We start from the raw sequence: 19,933 nt of genomic DNA, 5'->3' as shown, positions 1-19,933 counted from the left end.
GGGTCTCGGTTGCCACAGAAACCTGATCGGGGCCCAGCTGCCTGCCCGTCTTTGGTTTTATCTGTGGCCTCCTGAGAGTTGGGGGTCATCGGTGGGGCTGAGAGAGAGGAAGGCGGAGAGAGGGATGCAGAGATAGAGATGGGGGGGGGGTGGTGGTGGGGTGGGCGGGTGGGTGGAGGTAGAGGAAGGGGAGAGAAAGAGAGAGAGGTTCAGGGAGAGCAAGGTGCAGAGAGAGGGAGAGGGCAGAAGAGAGAGGGGGGGGCAAGAGAGAGAGAGAGGTGGAGGCCAAGAGAGAGGGACTGAGCTCCTAGATGACAGCTCTGTCACATCTGTTACCATGTAGGAGTTAGAGTGGTAGATTGCACTGAAAGTGTCAGGCAGACAGAGAGAAAGACAGACAGTGAGAAACAGAGAGAGATAAAGAGAGAGAGAGACAAAAGACAGGCAGAGAAAAAGAGTGACTGAGAGAGACAGACAGAGCCAGACCTGCTGAGTTTTTCCAGGTAATTCTGTTTTTGTTTTGGATTTCCAGCATCCGCAGTTTTTTTTGTTTTTAGACAGAGAAAGAGATGGGCAGAGAGAGACAGACAGGCAGAGACAGGACTAAACGAGAGCTACATCAAGAGGTGATGAGGAGAGTGAGAAACGTGGAAAGAAAGTAAAAGATCTAAGGCTGGAGAAATTAGCACAAAACACAGTCTCATTTTCATTGTTGTTTAATAAATACAAAGGGACCAGACAGGTTGACACACAAGTAACACTGTTTATACTGATAATAACTTAAACAAAACTCCAGCTAATAAACACAGGGCAGAGCTGAACTTTATTCCATTAGTGTGTGACAGGAAGTTGGTCTTGCACTTCTCCTGAATTTTATCTCCGCCGATCCACCCAGTACAGTTTCTGATCTGACAGCTTTGAGTGAGTGGAAATCGGACGCCTGTCCCGGGACTCCTTAGTTCATGATCCCGTCCTACGCACCCACTGCCCCCCTCCCACCCTCCCCCCACGACCCTCCTCATCACCACTCCTCTCCTGAGGGTAACAGCTCAATTCCAGGGACCGCCCCCAAAATGACCTTGCTTCGCCCGCAGCCCAAGGCAACGGGTTTGCTCGACTGTGGCGGGCATCACAGGCAGAAACCTGCTCGTGCCCTCGTCTATGCCGCAAGCATCTTCCAGGGCACGGGGGTCACTGGATGGTGATCGGTTACACTCGGGAGCTGCTTTCTGCTCCAATCCCCCTCTTCTCCCACCCCTGCTTAACCCCACAAACCCCTGAGAGGAATTGTTTGGGGGTGGGGGTGAGGAGTGTGGGAGGGTTGTGGGGGGGGGGGGGGAAAGCTACAGATAGTCCCCAGCCCTGTGAAAAGGGGATGGTGTGGTAGGGAAGGGGGAATATAATTTTTTGGATATCAGGGGCATCAAAGGGTATGGAGAGAAAGTGGGAATGTGGTGATGAGATGGAGCCATGATCATAATGAATGGCAGAACAGGCTCGAAGGGCTGAATGGCCTACTTCTGCTCCTGGTTTCCACGAAAGTCCACATACCAAGCCCTCCGGCGCGTGTGCCCCAGAAGCCAACTCTGCACTGAGGCAATCCTGGCGGTCGGACAGGGGGTGAAAGTTCACTCAGCGGGCGGACGAAGGGCCAGGCCCCGCAGGAGGGAGCGGAGACCTGCTCAGGATCCACCTGCCCGAGTACAAGTGGGCTGGGGGACATCAGGAAACTCAAAGCGAAAGATGATTAACGGGCAACTGAAGTGGAAAGTGGAAAGTGAGTGTGTGTATGTGTGTGGGTGTGTTGGGGGGGGGGTAGGGGGTGGGGTGGGGTTGTGGGGGAGACAAACACGACAAGAGTTGAACCTCGTTTCGGAGTGGCTGTGAGGAGAGAGACTGCAAATGCCAACAAAAAGAAAACAAACTGAGGTTGATAATCTCCCCCCCCCTCCCACCCAGTGTATAAATGGGGCAGGCGATAACTTATTGACCCCACTAAGGGCTTTTTATATAAGGGCCCGAGGGCTCGGGTTTGATGCTGTCTTTACCAAGAGGCTTCTTCTTGCCTGGCAATGCCGCGTGGCACCCTGGGCTCAGATGAAGACACTGGGGAGGTCCGCCTGTTCCTCCGGAGGAGGGCGCCTGCGAGTGGAGTGATCCAGGAGCAGCTCCTTCTCCCGGGAGAGGCAGCGCGCCAGCTCCTTGCGCTTGTAGTTGCGGTAGACCTTGAGGAAGGCCAGCACGCCCAGCAGGACCCATATCGTCCAAATGCTCCAGAGGCCGAACTGGAAAGGGAGACGGAGGAGAGAGGGAGAGAGAGAGAGAGAGAGAGAGAGAGGTTCAGCATCGGACGCAAGAAAAAAACGGAGGCTTTCTCACGGCTTCTCCAACCCGCCGATAGCCCGCGTCGCCTTTAAGGTGGTGGCATGAGCCCCAGACCTCCGTCAGCCGGCAACCACAGGACCCCCGAGCCTCCGCTCCTCAGACTCGGGGTCCATGGTCAAAGTCGACCCTCGCAGTGCCGCACTGTCGGAGGTGCCGTTTCTCAGGCAAGACTTGCTACCGCAGCGGGTTTCTCTCGCACGGTGCCAAAGCGTTTTGCAGCCATGGATACACTTGTTTTGAAAGGTCACTACAAACCCAGCAGCCGATTTGTGCACAGCAAGCTCCCACACAAACGGCAATGTGAGTAGAAGTACCATCCCCCCCCCCATTCCCCCCTCCCTCATCACGCAACAACCCCCCCCCCCCAACCCCCCCTCCTCCTCCCACCACCGCTGCTCTTCTTCCATTGGTGGGCATGGGATCTTTTACGTCCACATGAAAGGGCAGATGGGCCTCAGCTGAATTTCTCATCTAAAAGACGGTGCCTCCGATAGTATAGCACTCCCTCAGTACTGATCCTCTGACAGTGCGGCACTCCCTCAGCACTGACCCTCCGACAGTGCAGTACTCCCTCAGTACTGATCCTCTGACAGTGCAGCACTCCCTCAGTACTGATCCTCTGACAGTGCAGCACTCCCTCAGTGCTGACCCTCCAACAGTGCAGCACTCCCTCAGTCCTGACCCTCCGACAGTGCAGCACTCCCTCAGCACTGACCGTCTGACAGTGCGGCGCTCCCTCAGTCCTGAACCTCTGACAGTGCAGCACTCCCTCAGCACTGACCCTCTGACAGTGCGGTGCTCCCTCAGTACTGACCCTCCGACAGTGCGGCACCCACTCAGCACTGATCCTCTGACAGTGCGGCACTCCCTCAGCACTGACCCTCCAACAGTGCAGCACCCCCTCAGTACTGACCCTCCGACAGTGCAGCACTCCCTCAGCACTGACCCTCTGACAGTGCGGCACTCCCTCAGTCCTGACCCTCCGACAGTGCAGCACTCCCTCAGCACTGACCCTCTGACAGTGCAGCACTCCCTCAGTGCTGACCCTCCAACAGTGCAGCACTCCCTCAGTACTGACCCTCCGACAGTGCAGCACTCCCTCAGCACTGACCGTCTGACAGTGCGGCGCTCCCTCAGTCCTGAACCTCTGACAGTGCAGCACTCCCTCAGCACTGACCCTCTGACAGTGCGGTGCTCCCTCAGTACTGACCCTCCGACAGTGCGGCATCCACTCAGCACTGATCCTCCGACAGTGCGGCACTCCCTCAGCACTGACCCTCCAACAGTGCAGCACCCCCTCAGTACTGACCCTCTGACAGTGCAGCGCTTCCTCAGTACTGACCTCCGACAGTGCAGCACTCCCTCAGTACGGACCCTCCGACAATGCAGCACTCCCTCAGCACTGACCCTCCAACAGTGCAGCACTCCCTCAGTACTGACCCTCTGACAGTGCAGCGCTTCCTCAGTACTGACCCTCCAACAGTGCAGCACTCCCTCAGTACTGACCCTCCGACAGTGCGGTGCTCCCTCAGTACTGACCCTCCGACAGTGCGGCGCTCCCTCAGTACTGACCCTCCGACAGTGCAGCACTCCCTCAGTACTGACCCTCCGACAGCGCAGCACTCCCTCAGTACTGACCCTCCGACAGTGCAGCACTCCCTCAGTACTGACCCTCCGACAGTGCAGCACTCCCTCAGTACTGACCCTCCGACAGTGCGGTGTCCCTCAGGGCTAGCACTGAGAATGCTGGTCAGCCTAGATTGTGTGCTCAAGTCTTGGAGTAGGACTCAAACCCAAGAGGTAAGAGAGTGCCGGCCACAGACCCATCTCAGGGGTCAAAACCACCCCCCACACCCCGAGGCGACTCGATCCCTCCTGACTCGCCATGCGAGGTAGAGCTCCTCACTGCCGAGTCACACAGTGGGGGCGGAGTGGGGCGAGGCGAGGCGAGGCAGGGGAGGGGGGAGTGGTGAAGGGGAGGGGTGTGAGGGAAAGGTCATGCCCCTTCCGCTGGCGAGGTTTCCACGGCGATGGCTGCGCACTCACCTGGGCGATCCTGAAGTGGACGTAAAAAGCGGACGTGTCGACGTCCAGGTGGAGGTTTGTCGACTGGATCTCCTCACAGCTGCCGAGGGAAGGAAGAGAAGCAGGAGGAGTAAATCCCAGGACAACACGGGGAAAACGCTCAGCCCCTCGGTCCAGCACCACCAACGCGGCCGGCCTGAACCACAGCGCCACCCACCGACCCCTCCATAACCCCAGCAGCGATCCACAACCCCGCCCACCGACCCCCCATAACCCCAGCAGCGACCCCCAACCCCACCCACCGACCCCTCCATAACCCCAGCACCGACCCCCCCACAACACTACCCACCCACCCCCCCCACAACCCTGCCCACCAAACCCCCACCACAACCCCACCCACCAACCCCCCCATAACCCCACCCACCTACCCACAGCCCCCCCACGACCCCTCCATAACCCCAGCAGCGACCCACAACCCCACCCACCGACCCCCCCCCCCCCCCCCCCCCACAACCCCACCCACCGACCCGGCCCCACAACCCCACCCACCAACCCCACCCACCGACCCCTCCACAGCCCCACCCACCGACCCACAACCCCACCCACCGACCCCCCATAACCCCACCCACCAACCCCCCAATAACACCACCCACCAACCCCTCCCTAACCCCACCCACCGATCCACAACCCCCCCCCCCACAACCCCGCCCACCGACCCCTCATAACCCCACGTACCAAACCACAACCCCACCGACCCCACCCACCGACCCCCCACAACCCCACCCACCGACCCCACCCACAACCCCGCCCACCAAGCCCCCCCACAACCCCACCCACCGACCCCCCCACAACCCCACCCACCGATCCCTCCATAACCCCAGCACCGATCCACAACCCCACCCACCGATCCACAACCCCACCCACTGACCCCTCCACAACCCCACCCACCGATCCACAACCCCACCCACCGACCCCTCCACAACCCCACCCACCGACCCCTCCACAACCCCACCCACCGATCCCTCCATAACCCCACCCACCGATCCACAACCCCACCCACTGACCCCTCCACAACCCCACCCACCGATCCACAACCCCACCCACTGACCCCTCCACAACCCCACCCACCGATCCACAACCCCACCCACCGATCCACAACCCCACCCACTGACCCCTCCACAACCCCACCCACCGATCCACAACCCCACCCACCGACCCCTCCACAACCCCACCCACCGACCCCTCCACAACCCCACCCACCGATCCACAACCCCACCCACTGACCCCTCCACAACCCCACCCACCGATCCACAACCCCACCCACCGACCCACAACCCCACCCACAACCCCACCCACCGACCCCCCACACCCACCACCGCCCACCAACCCCCCCACAACCCCACCCACCGACCCCCGATAACCCCACCCACCGACCCCCCCCATAACCCCACGTACCAAAACAATTGTGGCCGACTTTTGCAACGTGGGAAACGGAGCAGCCAATTTGCGCACAGCCAGCTCCCCCAAACAGCAAGGCGACGATGAGCAGACAAGCGGGGTGTTGGGTGAGGGATGAACGCCCCAGCTCTTCAGACTGATGGCCCAGGGATTGTTTCTGTGCATCTCCCCGCACACTATCTACAATTTAAATTAATTCTGCCCCCCCCCACCCCCACAAGATCTCAAAGCTGCCCCCTCCCCTCCCTCAGACCATCACCTCCCCCTGAAATCTATGGGCTCTTGAAGCCCAAAGCTTAGTATCTTGGTTCACCTCACGCTCTCAGAACGACACAGGGCAGCAGGAGGATGCCATTCAGCCCACTGTGCTCTGTGCTAGCCTTGTGCGCTGTCGGCTCTGGAGCATCCGCTGTTTGGAAAATCGCAGACTCACCTCATGGGCATGTTACCGTGGTCGGTGACCACATCACACCAGATGTTGAAGCCCACGCTGATCATCACGCTGGCGACGATGGTGAGGAACAACACTGAGCAGCTCAGCAACAGGTTCAGGAATGCAGAGAAGAACGTGCTGGAAGGAACAGACAAAATCAAACACGGGACACTCTGTCATAACCACCGAGGTAGAGTACACCCACCACCGATCGGACTCTCCCCCGCTGTGGCTCGGAGACCACAGGTCAGCCCACTGTCTCATGCCAACGAGACCGGCCCATGCCAACTCAGCACTGCTGCCCAACAACACAAGGCCCACATCCGGTCATTTCAATTCACCACCTTGCTCTCACACTCACATCCCTGTCCTCGGCCTGCTGTGATGTTCCAGTGAAGCCCAACGCAAGCCAGAGGGTCAGCACCTCATCTTCCAGTCAGGCAGTTTACAGCCTTCTGGACTCAACATTGAGCTCAGCAACTTCTGAACTCTGTCCTCAATTTCAATTTCTTTCCCCCGCCCCCAAGTGCAAGTCTATTTCACGTTTTTCCTTACAGACCTTTAATTCTGCCATTAACACCCACTCCGGACTAATACTTTGTTTCTTTACTGCTCCCATGACCCCTCCCTTTGCCCTTTGTTCCATGACATCTTTGGTATCTTCTCTCTCCCACCCTTAAAGCTATCCCTGACCTTCCCTTTCATCCTGACCCTCCCCCACTCTTTCAACAGCATAAAACCCATCACGTTCCTGCCTCTGATAAAAGCAAACTACTGCGGAGGCTGGAAACCTGAAACAAAAACAGAGAATGCTGGGAAAACACAGCAGGTCTGGCAGCATCTGCGGAGAGAGAAACAGAGTTAATGCTTCGAGTCGGTGTGACCCTCCTTCATTTCTTCTGCTCTTCGGTTCCAAAGAAGAGTCATATTGGCCTTGAAAGGGTTCACTCTGTTTCACTCTCCACAGATGCTGACAGACCTGCTAAGTCTTTCCAGGGCGTTTTGTGTTTATCTCAGTGCTCCAGCATCCACCGTCTATTCTCCAGGACAACTCTGCAAACTCAAATCAGATGCCAAACAGACCATTGCAACATTGCAAACAAGAACACTGACGCTCCTGCCAAACCAACTCAGGCAGGCGCCAACCATTGAGTAACCAACCACTGCCATCGCCTAAATAGTGTGACTCAATCATTGACCACATAAATTCCCATCCATCCATGCCCCGGGCTACGAGCACCATCCCAAACACCTCACCCTTTAATATTCCACACAGTCTAATCCCACTCTCCCCCTCACTCCCCACACCCTTTAATATCCCACCCAGCCTAATCCCACTCTCCCCCTCACTCCCCGCACCCTTTAATATCTCACCCAGTCTAATCCCACTCTCCCCCTCACTCCCCACACCCATTAACATCCCACCCAGTCTAATCCCACTCTCCCCCTCACACCCTTTAATATCCCACCCAGTCTAATCCCACTCTCCCCCTCACTCCCCGCACCCTTTAATATCCCACCCAGTCTAATCCCTCTCTCCCCCTCACTCCCCGCACCCTTTAATATCCCACCCAGTCTAATCCCACTCTCTCCCTCACGCCCCCCACCCTTTAATATCCTACCCAGTCTAATCCCTCTCTCCCCCTCACTCCCCGCACCCTTTAATATCCCACCCAGTCTAATTCCACTCTCCCCCCTCACTCCCCGCACCCTTTAATATCCCACCCAGTCTAATCCCACTCTCTCCCTCACGCCCCCCACCCTTTAATATCCCACCCAGTCTAATCCCACTCTCCCCCTCACTCCCCGCACCCTTTAATATCCCACCCAGTCTAATCCCACTCTCCCCACACTCCCTGCACCCTTTAATATCCTACCCAGTCTAATCCCTCTCTCCCCCTCACTCCCCGCACCCTTTAATATCCCACCCAGTCTAATCCCACTCTCTCCCTCACGCCCCCCACCCTTTAATATCCCACCCAGTCTAATCCCACTCTCCCCCTCACTCCCCCAACCCGTTAATATTTTTCTTTTTCAATCTCCTAGCGAATTGCCCTCATTTTCAGCATCAGTCTGTGACAGAGTCCCACATTCCGACCTCCCTTTGCGCAGGAACAATTTTTGCTCTCCTAACCTTGTCTTCTGCTTGTGCTCATCTTAAATGCATCCCCTTTGTCACTGCGTCAACAGCTGCTGGGACCAGCCTCCCAGCCCATTTACCCGGGTGGTCTCATCTGGGGCCCTGTCCATCTCTCTCAAATCTTACTAAAAAAATCAAATTCCTCAACTTCTCCACTTCTGTGACATTCCCACACAACCCCGATAACATCCACGACAGGAATCAGAGCAAATTACAGCACAGAAGGAGGCCATTCCGCCCATCGTGCCTGTGCTGGCTCTTCGAAAGTGCAGTTGTAGTTAGACTCACTCTACCCTCGGAACACTGTTCAGTTCCCTCATTAAGCCCCACCCGTTTTATGTCTCAGGGGGCGGTGGGGCTGGAGGTGATTAGAGAGATAGGGAGGGGTGTAGGGGCTGGAGGAGGTTAGAGAGATAGGGAGGGGTGTAGGGGCTGAAGGAGGTTACAGAGATAGGGAGGGTTGTAGGGGCTAGAGGAGGTTACAGGGATAGGGAGGCTGGTCGAGGCTGGAGGTGGTTACAGAAATAGAGAGGGGTGTAGGGGCTGGAGGAGGTTACAGCGATAGGGAGGGGTGTAGGGCCTGGAGGAGGTTACAGAGATAGGAAGGGTTGTAGGAGCTGGAGGAGGTTACAGAGATAGGGAGGGTTGTAGGGGCTGGAGGAGGTTACAGAGATAGGAAGGGTTGTAGGAGCTGGAGGAGGTTACAGAGATAGGGAGGGTTCTAGGGGCAGGAGGAGGTTACAGAGATAGGGAGGGGTGTAGGCGCTGGAGGAGGTTACAGAGATAGGGAGGGGTGTAGGGGCTAGAGGAGGTTACAGAGATAGGGAGGGTTGTAGGGGCTGGAGGAGGTTACAGAGATAGGGAGGGTTGTAGGGGCTGGAGGAGGTTACAGAGATAGGGAGGGTTGTAGGGGCCGGAGGAGGTTACAGAGATAGGGAGGGTTGTAGGGGCCGGAGGAGGTTACAGAGATAGGGAGGGTTGTCGAGGCTGGAGGAGGTTACAGAGATATGGAGCGTTGTTGGGGCTGGAGGGGGTTACAGAGATAGGGAGTGTTGTAGGGGCTGGAGAAGTTTACAGAGATAGGGAGGGTTGTTGGGGCTGGAGGAGTTTACAGAGATAGGGAGGGTTGTTGGGGCTGGAGGAGGTTACAGAGATAGGGAGGGGTGTAGAGGGCTGGAGGAGGTTACAGAGATATGGAGGGGTGTAGAGGGCTGGAGGAGGTTACAGAGATAGGGAGGGTTGTTGGGGCTGGAGGGGGTTATACAGATAGGGAGGGTTGTTGGGGCTGGAGGAGGTTCCAGAGATAGGGAGAGTTGTTGGGGCTGGAGGAGGTTACAGAGATAGGGAGGGTTGTAAGGGCTGGAGGAGGTTACAGAGATAGGGAGGGTTGTTGGGGCTGGAGGAGGTTACAGAGATAGGGAGGGGTGTAGGGGCTGGGGGAGGTTACAGAGATAGGGAGTGTTGTCGAGGCTGGGGGAGGTTACAGAGATAGGGAGGGGTGTAGGGGCTGGAGGAGGTTACAGAGATAGGGAGGGTTGTCGAGGCTGGAGGAGGTTACAGAGATAGGGAGGGTTGTCGAGGCTGGAGGAGGTTACAGAGATAGGCGGAGAGGGGGGTGTGGCCATTGGAAGGATTTAAAAACAAGGGGGAGAATTTTAAAATCAAGATGTTGCTTGACCGGGAGCCAGTGTTGGTCTGTGAGCACAGGGGGTGATAGAGGAAATGGGACTTGAGTTAAGACATGGACAGCGGGGTTTTGGATGACCTCAAGCTTACGGGGGATGGAATGTGACCAGCCAAGAGAGCGTTGGTGTAGTCAAGTCTGGAGGTAGCAAAGGCAGGGATGAAGCTTCCAGCAGCCGATCAGCTGAGACGGGTGAAGTCGGGCAATGTGTTAGTGTCGGTGCTGTTAGGAGGCTCACTTCAGGTTCGAGTTTGGCACCAAGGCTTTGAACAGACTGGTTTATCCCGTCTTCACCGGGGAGAGGGCTGGGGTCGGTGGCTCGGGAACAGAGCTCGGACGGGGAACAAAAACAACGGCTTTGGTCTTCCCGAGCTTTCTACTCGGAGGGAATATCTGCTCGTCCCAGCACCGGGCTGTCGGTCAGATAAGCAGTTTGATCATTTAGCAAAGAGCAGAGGGGCTGAGAGAGGTAGCGTGGGGGGGCGTTGTCAGTGTAAGCGAATGCTGCGCTTTCGGGTGATGTTGGAGGAAGGAGCTGGTCACTTCCCAGTGCACAAGCTGAGAAAGAACATGCCTCTGAGGGATATGTGTGAGAGAGAGAGAGAGAGAGAGAGAGAGATGGTGCGAGAGGCGCACTCAGGGGTGAGCTCATTAACAAGGCTCCTCCTGCTTGCTGAGATTTGCTGTCCGGACAATCTAATTGGGCCTGTGATTGAATCCACTGTGCCTGCGAGTGACGATAATCGAATTACAGGCAAGGTTGTGGAGGGGGGAGGGGGGAGGGGGGGAAGGGGAGGGGGAGGGGGAGGTGTCGAGGGCCCTGCAGCGTTAACCAGCTGCCTTGCGCACTCACCGTGTGTGGGCAGGGTGAGCACCTCCCTGCACATAGTGTGCAGAACTGCAGCTAAACCCCAGGCCCGCACGGGATAAGCTGACAGGCCCAGGACTGTACCCTGCACCCTCCTTGCCCCCCAACCCCCAATCCCTCCGCCCCACTCCCCACCCGCCACCCTCCAAAGGAACCAGCAAAACGGCTGCCACACTAAGAGTGGCGGGGGGGGGGGGGGTTATGCAGGCCCTTCGGCCCATCGCGTCCGTGCTGGCCATCAAGCACCGACCTGTCCTCATCCCGTTTTCCAGTCCCTGTGTGCTGTGGCCCTTCGAGCCCTCTTTCTAATTACGCGCCGTCGAAATATATAATGCCGCGAGGGCGACGAGACTGCGAAGCGGTTGGGATGAGGGGAGGAGGACACGGTCAGGCACTAGGCAAATGCAGCTTCGGGATCGTGAGCAGGGCAAGAGCGCCTGTGGGGAATGGGGGGGAGGGGGGTGGGGGCAGGGCAGGGGAGGGAGGTGGGGGGTGGAATGGGACCGATTGGGTAGCTCTCTCAAAGAGCAAGCACAGGCACAATGGACCGAAAGGCCTCCTCCCCGGCATCTCCAGGGATTAAAGATAATCAGCTGGACTCTGCTGAACATCCCCAATTCCCGTCGGGAGGGGACGGTGGTGTGGGGGAGAATTAAACCCGGAGGGGCAAGCCGTTTCCTTTCAACCTTTCTCTAAAGGCTCTTTGTTTCAGGATCGGCGGAAAGCGCAGCAAATGGAGGAGGCCATTCAGCCCGTCTCATGCCTGTGTCGGCCCTCTGACAGAGCGGCTGTGCTTCGTCCCACGCCCCTCCCCCATCCCGTCGGAGACTGCTTGAGCGCGCTGGGGGGGGGGGGGGAGGGGGGGCGAGGTCATGTGACAAAACTTGAGGGGAAAGGCCGCAACCAGAATTGGGAACACTCTTGTGCTATTCGACCTTGGGAGGGGTGGTGGGGGAGGGTTGTTGGTGGTGGTGGTGGTGGTGGTGGGTGCGGGGGTGGTTGGTGGTGGGTGGGGGAGGCATCTAAGTGCAGAGCAAAGGCCTGTCCCATCCTTATACTCGCATTGGAGGCAGAACAGCGAAGGTTCACTCGATTGGTCACTGGGATGAGGGGAGTTGTCCAATGATGAGAGGCTGAGTAAATTGGGTCTATATTCTCTGGAGTTTAGAAGAACGAGAGGGGATCTCACTGAAACCTACAAGATTCTGAACTGTTTGTGACAGGGTGGACACCGAGAGATTGTTTCCACTGGTCGGGGGAATCTAAAACACGGAGGCCCAGTCTCAGGATAAGGGGCTGAGATGAGGAGAAATTACTTCACTCAAAGGGGTTGTGAATCTTTGGAATTCTCTATCCCAGAGGATTGTGGATGCTCCATCGTTGAATAAGTTTAAGGCTGTGGGATGGAGAGAGTTTTGGGGTCTCGGGGAATGAAGGGATGTGGGGAGCGGGCGGGAAAGTGGAGTTGAAGCCCAAGGTCAGCCAGGATCGTCTTGAGAGGCGGAGCAGGCTCGATGGGCCGAGTGGCCTGCTCCTCCCCCCTGTTTCTTGTGGACTTGTTTGTTATTCCACATCCTGCAGCGTCAGGAAGGTTTGCCCCTCCTCTAATCCAGGGGTAGGGGACTGACCAAACAGTGACTAACACCGTCCAGGTCGGGACCAGCTCAGAACAGGGAGGCCCGGGGGTGGGGACGGGGTGGGTCAAACCGGGACCCCCTCCTCCTCCCACTCACCCCCACCACCCCCCTCCCCCACCTGCCAACCCACTCACCACAAACTGCAGCAAGTGGCATGAGCTACACTTCACCACCAGTGAACATTACCCCGGGGACTAAGTTGGGTAAACTCGCACCCCTTCGAGTTTCGCAGGCTGAGGAAGGACAGGTCTTCAGGAGCGTGGCAGGTGCATCTACACCACCAGGGACTGCAGCGGCTTGAGAAGGCAGCTCCCCACCCCCCCAACCCCAAACCCCCAATCTTCTCAAGGGCAACCAGGGATGGTCAGTAAACACTGGGCCCAGCCAGCGACGTCTGCATCCTGTGAGTGAATTTATAAAAAAAAAATATATATATAAAGACAGAGAGAGAAACTATTTCCTTTGGTGGCAGTGGGGGTGTTACCCAGCACAAGAACCTTAAAATGAGAGCCAGCGTGTTCAGGGGCAATGTCTTCTTCACACAGGGGGGAAATCTGGAACGCTTTGCCTCCACCCCCCCCTCCCTCCGTCCCCCCCCCCCGGAAAATGCAGCGGAGGGTGGATGGGGTGTCAATTAAGGCAGACGGACAGATTTTTATTCGTCAGGTTAAGGGCATCGTGGGATGTAGAGCAATCAAAGGGCAGTTTGAGCGCCCCCTGTTGTGACAGAGCGGTGGAGCAGGCTTGAGGGAAAACAGGGCCTCCGCCCGTCACAAACTAACGGGAATGAATTCCCGTCCGGCGCTTGGAATGGGGCTCAGGCGTGGCCACAGAGAATCCGGGGCTCATGACGGAGGTTGAAATGGCTCCGGATGCCCCCTCAAGTGGCTCTGCCGTGGCAAAGAGACCACATCCCAGCTTCGACCTGCACTCTGTGCTAGGTTGGCCGATCAGGGCTGGGTGGGAGGTTCCATGCTGAGCCTCAGTTTCCCTGCCCCTCCCCTCCCCCCACCCCCCCGCCCTCAAGCCCGGCACCCCCCACGATCGCTACCTAGGGATCCTTCCTGGAAACTGGGGTGTGTGTGCGTGTGTGTGTGTGTGGGTAGGTAACACATAGGGCAGGTTCGGACTCGTCTGCGATGTCTCCCTCCCTTGGTCGATCAGCCCCATGTACTCACTCTCTGACGGTGCTGGGGAGAGGGACACAAGGGGCAGACACGGGGCTAAAATTCAAGAGAGTCTGCAAGGTAGGAGAGGGGAGGAAGGACGGAGCGAGGGAGAGGGAGATGGAAGGGAGAGGTCACGGGAGAGAAGTCGAGAGAGGGAGGCAGACAGAGAGAGTCACATAGAGAGAGATAGAGAGAAAGAATTTGAGGGAAGGACAGAGGCAGAGTGAGAGGGAGATGGAGGGGGAGAGAGGGTGGGAGAGAGAGAGGGGGAGGAAGGGAGAGAGAGAGGGGAGGAAGGGAGAGAGAGAGGCAGGAGAGGGAGGACAGGAGAGAGGGAGAGAGAGGAAATGAGGGAGATCAAATGAGAAGGAGAGGGGGAAGGGGGGGAGAGGGAGCAAGAGAGTGGGGGGAGAGCGGGGAAAGACGGGGGGAAAAGCGGGGGGGGAAGAGTGGGGATGGGGGGGTAGAGCGGGGAGGGGATGGGGGAAGAGCGGGGAGGGGAGGGGGGAAGAGCGGGGAGGGGAGGGGGGAAGAGCGGGGAGGGGAGGGGGGAAGAGCGGGGAGGGGAGGGGGGGAAGAGCGGGGAGGGGAGGGGGGGAAGAGCGGGGAGGGGAGGGGGGGAAGAGCGGGGAGGGGAGGGGGGGAAAGAGCGGGGAGGGGAGGGGGGGAAGAGCGGGGAGGGGAAGGGGAGGGGGGGAAGAGCGGGGAGGGGAGGGGGGAAGAGCGGGGAGGGGAGGGGGGGAAGAGCGGGGAGGGGAGGGGGGGAAGAGCGGGGAGGGGAGGGGGGGAAGAGCGGGGAGGGGAGGGGGGGAAGAGCGGGGAGGGGAGGGGGGGAAGAGCGGGGAGGGGAGGGGGGGAAGAGCGGGGAGGGGAGGGGGGGAAGAGCGGGGAGGGGAGGGGGGGGGGGGGGGGGGAAGAGCGGGGAGGGGAGGGGGGGAAGGGGGAGGGGGGGAGAGGGGGGGAGCGGGGAGGGGAGGGGGGGAGAGCGGGGAGGGGAGGGGGGGAAGAGCGGGGAGGGGAGGGGGGGAAGAGCGGGGAGGGGAGGGGAGGGGGGGAAGAGCGGGGAGGGAGGGGGGAAGAGCGGGGAGGGGAGGGGGGGAAGAGCGGGGAGGGGAGGGGAGGGGGGGAAGAGGGGGAGGGGAGGGGAGGGGGGGAAGAGCGGGGAGGGGAGGGGGGAGAGCGGGGAGGGGAGGGGGGGAAGAGCGGGGCGGGGAGGGGGGGAGAGCGGGGAGGGGAGGGGAGGGGGAGAGCGGGGAGGGGAGGGGGGGAGAGCGGGAGGGGAGGGGGGGGGGGAAGAGCGGGGAGGGGAGGGGGGGGAAGAGCGGGGAGGCGAGGGGGGAGAGAGCGGGGAGGGAGGGGGAAGAGCGGGGAGGGACGGGGGAGGAGAGCGGGGAGGGACGGGGGGAGAGCGCGGGGAGGGGAGGGGGGGAAAGAGCGGGGAGGGGAGGGGGGGAAGAGCGGGGAGGGGAGGGGAGGGGGGAGAGAGCGGGGAGGGGAGGGGTGGAAGAGCGGGGAGGGGAGGGGGGGAAGAGCGGGGGAGGGGAGGGGGGGAAGAGCGGGGAGGGGAGGGGAGGGGGGGGAAGAGCGGGGAGGGGAGGGGAGGGGGGGGAAGAGCGGGGAGGGGAGGGGGAGAAGAGCGGGGAGGGGAGGGGGGAAGAGCGGGGAGGGGAGGGGAGGGGGGGGGAAGAGCGGGGAGGGGAGGGGGGGGAAGAGCGGGGAGGGGAGGGGGGGAAGAGCGGGGAGGGGAGGGGGAGAAGAGCGGGGAGGGGAGGGGGGGAAGAGCGGGGAGGGGAGGGGGGGAAGAGCGGGGAGGGGAGGGGGGGAAAGAGCGGGAGGGGAGGGGGGGAAGAGCGGGGAGGGGAGGGGAGGGGGGGAAGAGCGGGGAGGGGAGGGGGGGAAGAGCGGGGAGGGGAGGGGGGGAAGAGCGGGGAGGGAGGGCGGGGGAAGAGCGGGGAGGGGAGGGGGGGAAGAGCGGGGAGGGGAGGGGGGGAAGAGCGGGGAGGGGAGGGGGGGAAGGGACGGGCGGGGAGGGGGGAGGGGGGGGAGGGGAGGGGGGGAGAGCGGGGAGGGGAGGGGGGGGGAGAGCGGGGAAGGGGAGGGGGGAGAGCGGGGAATGGGAGGGGGGAGAGCGGGGAGGGGAGGAGGGGGGGGAAGAGCGGGGAGGGGAGGGGGGGGGAGAGCGGGGAGGGGGCGGGGAAGAGCGGGGAGGGAGGGAGGGGGGAAGAGCGGGGAGGGGAGGGGGGGAACGAAGAGCGGGGAGGGGCGGGGGGGAAAGAGCGGGGAGGGAGGGGGGAGGAGAGCGGGGAGGGGGGGGGGGAGAGCGGGGAGGGGAGGGGGGGAGAGCGGGGGGGAGGGGGGAGGAGCGGGGAGGGGAGAGAGCGGGGAGGGAGGGGGGAGAGGGGGAGGGAGGGGGGAAGAGCGGGGAGGGAGGGGGAAGAGCGGGGAGGGAGGGGGGAGGAGAGGGAGGGGAGGGAGAGCGGGGAGGGAGGGGAGAGAGCGGGGAGGGAGGGGGGAGAGCGGGGAGGGAGGGGGGAGAGCGGGGAGGGAGGGGGAGAGAGAGGGAGGGAGGGGAGGGGGGGAGAGCGGGGAGGGGGGAGAGCGGGGAGGGAGGGGGGGAAGAGCGGGGAGGGAGGGGGGGAGGGGAGAGCGGGGAGGGGAGGGAGGGGGGAGAGAGCGGGGAGGGAGGGGGGAGAGCGGGGAGGGAGGGGAGGGGGGAGAGCGGGGGGGGAGGGGGGAGAGCGGGGAGGGAGGGGGGGAGAGAGGGAGGGGAGGGGGGGAGAGCGGGACGGGGGGAAGAGGGGGAGGAGGGGGAGAGAGGGGGAGGGAGGGGGGATAGAGAGCGGGGAGGGAGGGGGAGAGAGCGGGGAGGGAGGGGGGAGAGAGCGGGAGGGGAGGAGGGGGGAGGAGAGTGGGGAGAGAGCAGGGACGGGGGGAAGAGCGGGGAGGGAGGGGGGAGAGAGCGGGGAGGGAGGGGGGAGAGAGCGGGGAGGGAGGGGGGAGAGAGCGGGGAGGGAGGGGGGAGGAGAGTGGGGAGAGAGCAGGGAGGGGGAGAGAGCGGGGAGAGAGCAGGGAGGGGGAGAGAGCGGGGGGGGAGCTGAGGGGTAGGGAGCTGGAGGGGTGAGGGGGAGGGGTGAGGGGTGAGGGGGGGAAGGGGGAGTAGAGGGGGGAGGGGGGGAGAGGGGTACAGAGCGAGGGGGGAGAGAGCAAGAGGGGGTGTGGGGAGTGGGGGAGGGAGTGGGGAGAGGGAGAGGGGGAGGGGGAGAGGGGCTGCGGGAGTGGGGGGGAAGAGGGAAAGGGGGAGGGAGAGGTGAAGGGGGAGGGGGAGGGGGAGGGGGAGGGGGAGGGAGAGGTGAAGGGGGAGGGGGAGGGGGAGGGGGAGGGGGAGGGGGAGGGGAAGGGGGAAGGGGAGGCGAAGGGGGAAGGGGAGGCGAAGGGGGAAGGGGAGGCGAAGGGGAGGGGGAGGGGGGAGGGGAGGGGGAGGGGGAGGGGAGGGAGGTAGGGTGGCAGAGGCATCACTGGGGGTGTGGCGGAGGGACAGAGTAAGAAATGGAGCAAAAAACTGGCAACCCCGTCATTGAGAAGTTAGCAGAGTGAGAGAGCGGCTGCATTTGTTCCTGAGGGGGTGGGGGTGGGGGTGGGGGTGGGGGTTGGGGTTGGGGGTGGATGCTCTGGGGTGGAGGAGGAGGGGGGGTGTCAAAGTGAGAAGATGATATCAACTGGGAGTGGGCTCAAAACTTACTCGTCATGTCCTTTGCAGAGGTAGAAGAGAGTCCTCCAGCCCTGCACGGCACAGAAGATGAGGGTGAAGAAGCCGACAAAGGTGCAGAACTGGCAGGCAGCCGGGGGTCCCCACTCCTCCACCACAAAGTGGCTGATCAGCGAGCCGCTGGTGTTCTCCTGTCTCCAAAAGGCCCGGCTGAAGAGCAGGCACCTCCCTTTAAATTCCCGTCCATTCTCTGCCAGCGGCACCACCACAAACAGGGAGAAGAGCAGAGCCAGTAAATAGGCACAGCACTGGGTAGAGAGCAGCTTATTCTGAATTTCCATCTCTCTCTGCAACACTGACCTGCAACACTGACAAGCAAAGGCTCTGAAATCCCAGTTGGGCGTTCACTGTCCCCACAGTCTGGCCCACAACCACTGACTGGGTTTTTAACCCTTTGCCTCCCTGGACGGTCTTGATAGGAATATCGGGGCCCAAAGTTACATTGCACTTGTGACAAACTCCCCCTTCAGAATTTAAAGCCTTTCCTATCAAACCTTGGTCAGATCCCACTGTGCGCAGCTCAGAAAAAAGGATTCGGAGGTAGTTTCAAAATCTAGGACGGTTACAGCACTGGAAAGAGGCCATTCAGCCCATCATATCTGTGCCAGCTCTTCACAACAGTCCCACTCCCCTGCCTTCCCCCCACCCCCAGCCCTGCAAATCTTTTTTTTTTTTGGCCATTTTTTTTTGCCACGTTTGAACATTCCTCCACCGCCCTCTCAGACAGAACATTCCAGATCCCAACCACTCGCTGCGTGAAAGCAGTTTCTCCTCGGGCGGCTGGTGCTTCTGTTGCCAGTCGCCCCCATGCGGCGTCCTCTGGTTCTCAACCCTTCCGCCAACCCAGGAAAACGTTTCTCCCTATCCACTCCGTTGGGACTTTTTGAAGGTCTGTGTCACATGGTCAAGGGCGGTACCAGAACTGAGAGGATTGTGACCCATCAGGAAAGATTGAACGGGCACGGTGGGGGGTGGGGGGGTCTTTTCTCTAGAAAAGAGAAGGCTGGGGGTGGAGACCTGATAGACGTCTTTAAAAATTCTGAAAGGGTTTTGATTGGGTAGCGATGTCTCCACTTGTGGGCCAGACCAGAACTAGGGCCTTGTGTGGTGAAACAGTGGCTTAGAAGATTGTCACTAGACCAGAAACCCAGAGTAATACTCTGGGGACCCTGGATTCAAATCCCACCATGGCAGTTGAATCCAATAAAAATCTGGAATTAAAAGTCTAATGATGACTGTGATTGATTGTCATAAAAACCCATCTGGTTCACTGATGTCCCCTTAGGGGAAGGAAATCTGCTGTCTTTACCCGGTCTGGACCTACATGTGACTCCAGACCCCACAGCAAATGTGGTTGACTCTTAACTGCCCCTCTGAACAAGGGCAATTTGGGGATGGGGCAGTAAATGCTGGCTGAGCCATTGACACCCACATCCCATGAACAAATGATTAAAAATCGGGAATTCAGGAGAAACTTTTTTTTTTAACCCAGAGTGTGAGGAGAACATGGAACTCACTCCCACAGGGAGCGGTCGAGAGGAATAATATAGATGGGAAGCTGGTTAAACACATGAGGGAGAAAGGAGTAGAAGGATATGTTGATGGGATTAGATGAAGAGGGCATGGAAGGAAGCTCGTGTGGAGCATAAATATTGGAGTTGATGGGCCGAATGGCCTGTTTCTGTGCTATAAATTCAATGTAAGGACTCAGCATTCAGTGGCAGGTAGCAATGCCCTTTTTGCTGTTTAGACAAAGCTTTCTACTCACCAGCCCTGAAGGATGCAGTTTCCATGTCCAACTGCCCATTCTTCTTCTTGTGTGAGCTTAGTTGTTGCTACCCGGCTGTCTGACTGTAGAGGGCATCACAGTCTACCTTGACTTCCCCAGCCCTGCCTTCCCTGAAGGTGCCCCCACCTTCCAGTGGAACATGCTGGACAGTGATCATCGTAGGGGTGCTGAGTATGACCCTGGTTCTTGACCTTGCTGCCAAATGGGAACAATTTCTTCCCTAGCTACCCTCTCCAGACCCCTCCTGGTTTCGGATCCTGATGCCCTTTTTCGAGATCTATTGCAGACACTTTCTCGTTCAAACACTGAACTTCAGAATAAGTTTGGACAGCACAGCTTTTTGTTGTTAAAACCACGAGGCAATAAACTTCCTTTCATCTCTACATGTCTCGTCTCTCTCTTCCTTGTCCTCCCCCCGAGGAGAAGCAGGTCCAATCGTAACTTTCAAAAGGGAATGGATAAATACTTAAAGACGGGGGAGGGGGGGGGAACATTTGCAGGACTATGGGGAGTGGGACGGATTGGATTAGCCCTTTCAAGAGGGCTGGCACAGACATGATGGGCTGAATATCTCATTTC

The 19,933-nt window shown here is 59.7% G+C and overlaps 1 protein-coding gene across 2 annotated transcripts; it reads right to left on the bottom strand.

The window, feature by feature from the left end:
* Positions 1-1,965: 1,965 nt before the first annotated feature.
* LOC121273011 (transmembrane protein 179-like) lies at positions 1,966-19,696 on the bottom strand. 2 transcript variants are annotated; one of them, XM_041179946.1, is made up of 5 exons: positions 19,334-19,696; positions 17,539-17,755; positions 6,302-6,439; positions 4,432-4,510; positions 1,966-2,285 (listed from the first exon to the last, which is right to left on the bottom strand). In XM_041179946.1, the coding sequence occupies exons 1-5, from the start codon at positions 19,356-19,358 to the stop codon at positions 2,094-2,096; spliced, it is 651 nt and encodes a 216-aa protein (XP_041035880.1). In that variant the 5' UTR covers positions 19,359-19,696; the 3' UTR covers positions 1,966-2,093. The 2 variants fall into 2 exon arrangements, with proteins under 2 accessions (XP_041035880.1, XP_041035879.1); XM_041179945.1 differs by lacking the exon at positions 19,334-19,696 and having other exon boundaries at positions 17,539-17,989.
* Positions 19,697-19,933: the final 237 nt, after the last annotated feature.

Source organism: Carcharodon carcharias, chromosome 37 (genome assembly GCF_017639515.1).
Source record: "Carcharodon carcharias isolate sCarCar2 chromosome 37, sCarCar2.pri, whole genome shotgun sequence".
NCBI classification, from domain to species: domain Eukaryota; kingdom Metazoa; phylum Chordata; class Chondrichthyes; order Lamniformes; family Lamnidae; genus Carcharodon; species Carcharodon carcharias.
The sequence above is the reverse complement of the archived record's forward strand: the minus strand, read 5'-3'. Positions and strand labels throughout refer to the sequence as shown.